General features: G+C 48.9%; 1 protein-coding gene and 1 long non-coding RNA gene across 5 annotated transcripts in view; both read left to right on the forward strand.

Moving 5' to 3' along the window:
• CA5A (carbonic anhydrase VA, mitochondrial) overlaps window positions 1–7,460 on the forward strand; it is a 32,816-nt gene extending 25,356 nt beyond the window's left edge. For 2 of the 4 annotated variants that reach the window (XM_005862520.2, XM_014536671.1), the window contains exons 6-7: window positions 3,882–4,037; window positions 6,440–6,695. In XM_005862520.2, coding sequence (XP_005862582.1) covers window positions 3,882–4,037; window positions 6,440–6,583 — 300 coding nt within the window. In that variant the 3' untranslated portion in view covers window positions 6,584–6,695. Of the gene's footprint in view, window positions 1–3,881; window positions 4,038–6,439; window positions 6,696–6,733 lie in introns of those variants that run through there. The other 2 variants (XM_014536670.1, XM_005862518.2) reach the window with 2 other exon arrangements.
• Window positions 1,466–3,036, forward strand: LOC102244495. Its single transcript, XR_313366.1, has 2 exons — window positions 1,466–2,119; window positions 2,304–3,036. It is a non-coding gene; the product is annotated as an uncharacterized LOC102244495 (long non-coding RNA).
• Window positions 7,461–8,405: the final 945 nt, after the last annotated feature.

An 8,405-nucleotide genomic window follows, 5' to 3' on the forward strand; every position in this document is an offset into this window, starting at 1 on the left:
CGGTTTGTCCGTATTCATGCTGCACGCTGGTGCAAACCCACGTGTGTTCCCAGCTAGTCCTCTAGCCAGCGGGGCTGACAGACACAGAGGGAAGGGGCCTTAGCTCGCTTTAGGGGCTCCGAGGGGGAACAGCTTTCTGAACCCTGATGTGCTTGAGGGACAGGACACAGAGCTCCCGAGGACATCACTAGAAATACAGAGATGTCCTCTCAAAATTGTAATTGGCAAGTACCTGGCAGTGGGTGGTAGCAGCCCACCAGCTGCTCCTCCGTGTGACCCGCTGCCTCACACCCACCCTGCAGCCCCGAGGGGGTTAGGACAGACCTCCCAGCATCTGGGTCCGGCCACTCTCTAACTGTGTGGTTCTGGGAGAGTCACTTATATCTGTTTACTTTCTTCATCAATAACATAAACATACCCCTTAAAGGGTGATTCTAAAAATTCAAGGTAATGGTCTCAGAAGGTGCCTGGCAGCCTTTGGGGCTGGACAAGGGGAGCAGGAGGGGATGGATCTGTCACCACAAACCCACTGGTACGTTTTGCTTTTTGTCCCACGACCTCTGTGACCTGTTTCCTTCAAGAGTTACGCAGACCAAACCATGGAATGTCATTCGGCATGAAAAGGAGAGAAGCACCAACCAACACACATCAGCCGGGAGGGGCCTTGACGGTATTAAGCTGAGAGAAGCCGGACACACAAGTCCGCATGTTGTGTGGTTCCATTTGTAGGAAATGTCCATGTAGGCAAATGCATGTGGACTGAAAGCAGATGGGGCCTGTGGCAGGGGGCGGCAGGGTGGAGCGGTGAGGGAGGTGACAGCCACAGGGTTTACTGGGGTTCTTTCTTTTGAGGTGAAAATGTTCTAACTTGACTGTGATGATGGTTGCACATCTCTGTCTGTGACTATCCTAAAAGCCATAGATCTGGGCACTTTACAGCAGTGAGTTCTACGCTATGTGAATTACATTTCAATCATGCTGTCCTGAAGACATTCCTAGATAATTAATCACACAGTGGAACAACACCTGCTCACGCAAGGCGCCTCATAATCGCCCATTGGTGTGAACCAACTTCCTTTTTTTAAAAATCCTCACCCAAGGATGTTTTTCCATTGATATTTAGAGAGAGTGGAAGGGAGAGAGAGAAACATCGATGTGAGAGAGACACATCAATTGGTTGCCTCCCGCACACGCACTGACCAGGGATGCTGGTGATGGAGCCTGCAACCGAGGTACGTGCCCTTGACTGGAATCGACTCTGGGATTATTCAGTCCGCAGGCCGATGCTCTATCCACTGAGCCAAACCTGCTAGGGCTCCATTGATTTTTGAGAGGGAAAGACAGAGAGAAATATCGATGTGAGAGAAACACATCAATTGGTTGCCTCCTGCACAGCCCTAACCAAGACCCAGGCTGGGGAGGAGCCTGAAACCGAGGTATGTGCCCTTGACTGGAATCAACCCTTTGGTCTGCAGGCCGATGCTCTATCCACTGAGACAAACTGGCCAGGGCCCAATTTCCTTCTTGTGGGCAGCTTAACCAACATCTCTCCACTTCTGATGAATGAATGCCAGCAACCAGGGTACAAGCCAGGTCGTCCGGGCCCCGTGCCTGTGCCTTTGAAGGCTGGGTGGAAGGATTCGATGTGCAGGGAGGCCTTCTTCTTTGGGAATGAGAGGGTGTCTGCTTCGTGCATAAATCCTCCCTCGTGCCCAGCCCGGTGTTGAGGCCGGATGTTCTACGTTGCGTACGGGCCTGTCCCTACCTCTCAGTCTCACTCGATTTATAGAGGGTGGAGCCCACCATCCTGGGCCATCAACCTGAGGGACCCGAGGGATCGTTTCCTCTCTGAGCAAAAGCCTGTCGGATGCCTCTGCCTTACAAGGAGGCAGACACTGGCAGACGCCCTCCTTCCTCTTTCCACCCCAGGCACCGTGCTGAGCAGCGACCAGGTAGAGCCCCTTCTCCTGCCTCTGCTGGTAGATTTTCTCCGTGGCCTCAGCTGGACAGAAGCAGGGGTGTCCCCCTCTGTAGGACCCCCACCCTGTCTCTTTTTACTGCCTTTGTGTGTCATTTACTCATTCCAGCCACGTGGTCACTTTGCTGTTCCTCTAGCCCAGTGGTTCTCAACCTTGGCTGCACATTAGAATCACCTGGGAATCTTTTTAAAATCCTGATTTCTGGGCCTCATCCTCCGGAAATTCTGTTTCTTTGTTACTAATGTTGTGGCCCCACCCCATAACAAAAAAACAGAATTTCCAGAGGATGAGGCCTAGAAATCAGGATTTTAAAAAGATTCCCAGGTGATTCTAATGTGCAGCCAAGGTTGAGAACCACTGCTCTAGCCCATCAGGCCGCACCCTATCTCAGGGCTTTGGCACTGCCTGTGTCCACCCCCGGAACCTGCATGTCTTTGCTCAAATGTCACCTTCCCAGTGACCATCCTTCTTAACCCCCCCCCCCCCACGACTCCCTACTTTATTTTCCTCCATCACTGTGCAAATGCTAGAAATCTACTTATTATTTGGGGTACTGCCTGCTTTCCTCTGGTAAAGGGTGAGCTCCATGAAGGTGTGTGGTTTTGTACCCCAGAGCCTAAGATAGCATTGGGTTTACCGTGAGTGCTAAACGCATAGCTGTGAGTGAGTGAGTGAATGAATGGATCAACCGCGACATCCCATCGGTGTCCCCTGGAATGCAGAGAGGCAGGTTTCTCCTTATCCTTTTATAAAGCACAGGAAGCGAGCAAACTGTGAGTTCTGAACACAGGGCTCCCAAGCAGGATATGCTGATGGGAGTCCCTTGTGGGAGCAACGCAGAAATCTGGGGACACCGTGGTCGAGAACAGCTGTCCATGTCCACCAATCCCGCCTGTTCCCTGTGAGAAGGACAATTCTGGCATATGCTCCCCGCAGGGCATCCTCCTGAGTGTATGTCATCACCGCGGCCCTGACACTCAGGGGCGGCTGCTTTAGAGAGAAGTTCAGCTGTCTTAAGGGGCAGCCACTGTGGAAACAGTGTGACAGTTCCTCAAAACTAAACTTAGAATTCCCATAGGATCTGGCATTTCCATTTCTGGGTAATATGCAACATAATTGAAAGCCGGGTCTTAAAGGGATAGTGGTATGTTCATGTTCACGGCGACATTACTCACAATAGCCAAGGAGTGGAAGCTCTCCAAGTGTCCACTGTCGAATGAATGGATAAACGCAGTGTGGTGTACAAGTCGGTCTTAAAAAGGGGGGAAATCCTGACACATGCTACAACATGCATGTACCTTGAGGACGTTTTGCCGAGTGAGATAAGCCAGTAACAAAAGGACAAATAGTGCATGATTATTCCTCTCATACAAGGTCCCTAGAGGAGTCAGGTTCCTAGGGACAGAAAGTGGGGTGGTGGGTGCCAGGGACTGGGGGAGGGGAACAGGGAGTTAGTGTTTAATGGGGAAGGAGTTCCAGTTTGGGAAGATGAGAAAGTCCAGGAGATGGATGGGGGTGATGGTTGCATAGCAGTGTGGATGCACTTACTGCCACAGGACTTAAAAATGGTGAAAATGATAAATTTTATGTTATGCATGTTATTTTACCAAATTTTTTAAAGTATAATATTTTCACAGCCTGGACATGGGAAAATAGATAACTTTAAAAGAAAATATATAAGCATTGGGTGAGGATTCATGCTCTGCGACAAGGGTCATATGTTCTTGTTACTACTTCCAAATGTGACAACCGTGGCCTCACAGCCTTTATCTCGGGGAACACACTTCCCTCCTAGCCATGCGAAGCCACGTCTCTGAGAGGAAGATAGAGCCGCTGCCTTCCTCCCTGAGCCTCTGCCCCTCCCATCTCCGCCTGATGCGGCCTGTGGCCTCTGTCTCTCAGGACGCACGGGTGGCCATGGGCCCCTTCGAGCCCTCCTGCCTGCTGCCCACCTGCCGGGATTACTGGACCTACCCGGGCTCCCTCACCACTCCCCCACTGACCGAGTCTGTCACCTGGATCATCCAGAAGAAGCCCATTGAAGTGGCCGCGAACCAGGTGAGCTGTGCCTGCAGCTGGTGTAGTGGGACTGTGTTGACGAAATTGTGTGGCAGTGTCACTAAGATATTGTAAGTGAGCATCGTGGAGTTTTACCTTTTGGTGCGTTTTGGATGTTCCTGCACCAGAAGAAAGTTCCAATTGAAGTACAAGCTTGTTGAGACTGAACAGAGGTTCCTGAAATCACAACCCTTTGACCTTGAGATATTAGTGTGTGAGGGAGACAGAGATGGAGTGGGGGGAGGAAAGGGTAGAGGAAGAGAACATTTTAGTTTGTTCCACTGTTTGGGTGATAGAACAGTAAGCTACATAACTATATATGCTCAGATAAAATTCCAGAAGGATTGTATTAGTCAGCTATTGCTACAATAATGCTGTGTAACAAACCTCCCCAAAACTCAGTGGCTTATATCAAACATTTGTTTTTTTTTTCTGCTTGTGGGTTTATTGATTGTCTTGGGAGGCTCTATTTTCTTTTCTTTTTAAATATATTTTTATTGATTTCAGAGAAGAAGGGAGAGGGAGAGAGAGAGAGAGAAACATCAATGATGAGAGAGAATCACTGGTCAGCTAGGGAGGCTCTATTTTAGGTTGTAGAAGTCTGGGCTTCACCGAAGGTGGTCAGTGGTTGGGTTGGACCCAGTGCCTCTCATGCTCCTTGGACCAGTGACTACCAAGGGCTGGTTCTCATGGTAAATGACAAAAATGCAAAAGGCAAGCCAAACGACACATGCACACTTAAGGCTTCTGCTGGCATCACACCCATTCCCATCCTGTTGGCCAAAGCAAGTCACAATGGCAAGGCCAAAGTCAGTGGGGCAGAGAGGAAGGGAGTGAATATTTACTGAACAATACCCCGGTTTATCACATAGATACACACCAAAAAGTTACTACTCATTATCCCAGGGTCATAGATCTGCAGTGGTTTTTATTTTCTTCCTTTTCCTTATCTAAATATTCTATGGTTCTAAAATAAGTAGATATTACATATATATTTTTTAAGTTGCAGTATCTTTTTCTTGGAAATCTAGAATCAGGAGAAAGTCCGTCTGTTGAGGGCAGTTTAGATTTAGGGATGATAACTACACAGCAGGCACGGTGTCACTGTCCCACCCCTGCCTCAGGCAGACACCTCTGATCAATCTCAGCAGTATTTATCAGCTCTGGTTCAACTGTCCTTCTCTGAGGGCTCTAGATGCGCTCTTAGAGGTACTTCCAGCCTCACGCGTCTGAAAATATTCTCTTATTTAAAAGTCACGGAATGATGCCCTTTGCCTTGCGAGTCTGAACTTTGAGATGCAGGCTGCAGATCACCCATCCTACCCCCAAACCAGAACTATTGCAGACATCAGGACAGCCTTGGAGGAAGAATGACCCCTGTCTCCAAGACCCCTCTGTCACTCAACAAACATGTAATAAGCACGCATTCTGGGTCAGGTTTGTAGCAGAAGAGGGTGGGAGAGGGGTAGGAAAGGAGAGGGTGGTGCAAAAACAATGATATCAGTCTCTGCAAACTGCTGTCTGCGGGGAAATGAAAACAGGGTTGAGTGTTATTCAAAAATACAGATCAGAAGCCCCTTACCCTGACCAGGGGAAGTGGGGAGGTGTGTGTGCACCCCCGGGGCAGTGGGAAGGAGATGGCCAAGTGGAGGAGAGGAGATAGGCTGCATTTCTGAGAAAGTCAAAAAAACATGCAGTGAGCTTGAATGCCTGGGAGACTGTGCACCACGCCCCACAGAACTCCACAGGCGCTTCATCAACCACACAGATCTGTCTTGCTCAGTAAGTGGTCACTGTATAGATAAAATGTCACTTCTGCATTAATTAAACATGTGAGTTATTTTCACAGAGCTCATCAGTATATTCTGAGGACAAATGAGATGATACATAAAAAATAATCTTTTAGTTCCTTGAGTGAAAAGTAAATCAAAGGTTATGCATTAGATCTCTATTGCTGTGTAACAAATAGCTCGAAAACTTAGTGATTTAAAAAAAAATCATTTATTATCTCTCAGAGTTACTGTGGGCCAGAATTTGGGGTGGTTCTGCCCGGGATCTCTGATGGAGTTGCAGTCAGGTGTCAGCTGGGGCTGCAGTTTTCTGAAAGCTTGTCTGGGGCTTGAGGATTCATGCCCAACGTGGCTCACACGAGTAGCCTGCAAGAATACACACCACGTGGGCCTCTCCACGGGCTGTTTCAGTGTCCTCACAACATGGCAGCTGGCGTCCCCAGAGACCCCGGTGGAAGCTGCAATGCCTTTCCTGACATCGCTCAGAGTCACCTCTGCCATGTTGTATTGGCCACACAGGCCATCCCTGATTCACGGGGGGAGGGGACTACACAGGCCCTGGCAGCTGTTCACGGTCCCTGCACCCAGGTGACTGGTGGCTCTCTGTTCCAGCTGGCCGCGTTTCGCACGCTCCTGTTCACGGCACTTGGTGAAGAAGAGAAGACGATGGTGAACAACTACCGCCCACTTCAATCCCTGATGAACCGGAAGCTCCGTGCATCCTTCCAGGCCACTGAAGGGAGCACCAGATCCTAAATTCATTACTTCCAAGTCAATGGGCTGAACTGACTGTAAAGAGAGGAAATACTGTTTCCCAAGTCTCATGGTCTGATCATATGCAAGCCCTGACATTAAAAAGAAAGACAGATCATTGTTTTGGTCAATGTACTTTTCAGCTGCAATGAAACCTCTGATGAACCGGATGGTCCGTGCGTCCTTCCAGGCCACTGAAGGGGGCACCAGATCCTAAATTCATTACGTCCAAGTCAATGGGCTGAACTGACTGTAAAGAGAGGAAGTATTGTTTCCCAAGTCTCATGGTCTGATCATATGCAAGCCCTGACATTAAAAAGAAAGACAGATCATTGTTTTGGTCAATGTACTTTTCAGCTGCAATGAAAATCACTTCAAAGAAAGGGAATGGATACCCGGGACCCAGAGGGTCTCATGGGACTCGCAGCAGGTCACGGCAGCCTCACGGGGCCGAGCAAGCCCCCGACTGACGTCATCCGCCCAGCCCTCTCTCAGCTCCATGCTGCCCTCTCCCCAGGTGGTGTCCTCTGCTTCTCCACACTCATGGCCACCCGTAGTTCCCAGGCAACAGAGTCTCGATGTGTCAGTGTCCCGGTGCTCCTATAACAAATGACCCCAAACTGAGGGGTTAAACATCAGAAATATATTTTCCCACAGTTCTGAGACTGCAAGTCCGAGGTCGAGGTGCCGACACTGCCGGGGTCTGGTGAGACCTCTCTCTGTGGCTTGCAGGAGGCACCATCTCACAGGGCCTTTCCTCTCTCTCTTCCTCTTATAAAGCCACCAATCCTATTGAATTATGACCCCACCTTTATGACCCCGTTCAACCTTAATTATCTTCTAAAAGTCCCATCTCCAATACAGACATATTGGAAGTTAAGGCTTCAACATATAAATCGGGGCGGGTGACACAATTCAGCCCATAGCAACCATAAACTGTGGGCCTAACCTGACAGAAGTGTACTGTCTCACAGTTCCGCAGGCTGGAAGTCCAAATTTAAGGTGCGGGCGGGGCGGTTCCTCTGGAAGCTCCAGGGGAGAACCCATTTCCTTGCCTTTTCCAGCTTCTCGAGGCACCTGCGTTCCTTGGCTTGAGGCCCCTTCCTCCATCTTCAAAGCCAAAGGTTTCTCCAAAGTGTTTGGTTGTTCAGGACATGCCACCATTCTGGGTGTAATGATTTCTCTATGTTTTTAATTATGGTGAAATACACATGAAATTGTCATCTTAACCATTTTTAAGTGTACAGTTCAGTGGCATTAAATGCATTCATAATGTTGTGCCGCTATCACCGCCAACCATCACCATAGCTCTGCTCGCCGTGTAAAGCTGAAACCCTGTCCCCACGATGCTGAATGCTCTAGGCATCCATGTGACAGGAATGACGCAGTGTTTGTCCTTCTGTGACTGCTTATTTTACTCAGCATAATGTCTACAAGTTCATCCACGTCGTAGTGTGTGTCAGGATGTCCTTACTTTTTCTTTTTAAGTCTGAATAACATCCTAATTGGTAAAAAGTATTTTTATTTTTGGAACATTTAAAACATTCCCCTCTGGTAGGGATGCAGCTCTGCAAACACCTAATCAGGTTCTCTTGGAACATTACCTTACAGTCGGATAAACAGTGAGAAACAGCACAGGAAGATAAGCAAAGGCTGTTCTGTCTACTATGGGCCAGGGATACACTCCGTCTCAGTCGGGGGAGGTAAAGAATAAATGTACTCATTACAGTCCACAGATAACACCTAAAATCAGAGAGGACCTGTGTTATGAGTGTGGTTTATCGTGGCAGAGATTTACATCCCCCCCCCCCCCCCCCCCCCCCCC

Source organism: Myotis brandtii, unplaced genomic scaffold (assembly GCF_000412655.1).
Source record: "Myotis brandtii unplaced genomic scaffold, ASM41265v1 scaffold165, whole genome shotgun sequence".
Taxonomy (NCBI): Eukaryota; Metazoa; Chordata; class Mammalia; order Chiroptera; family Vespertilionidae; genus Myotis; species Myotis brandtii.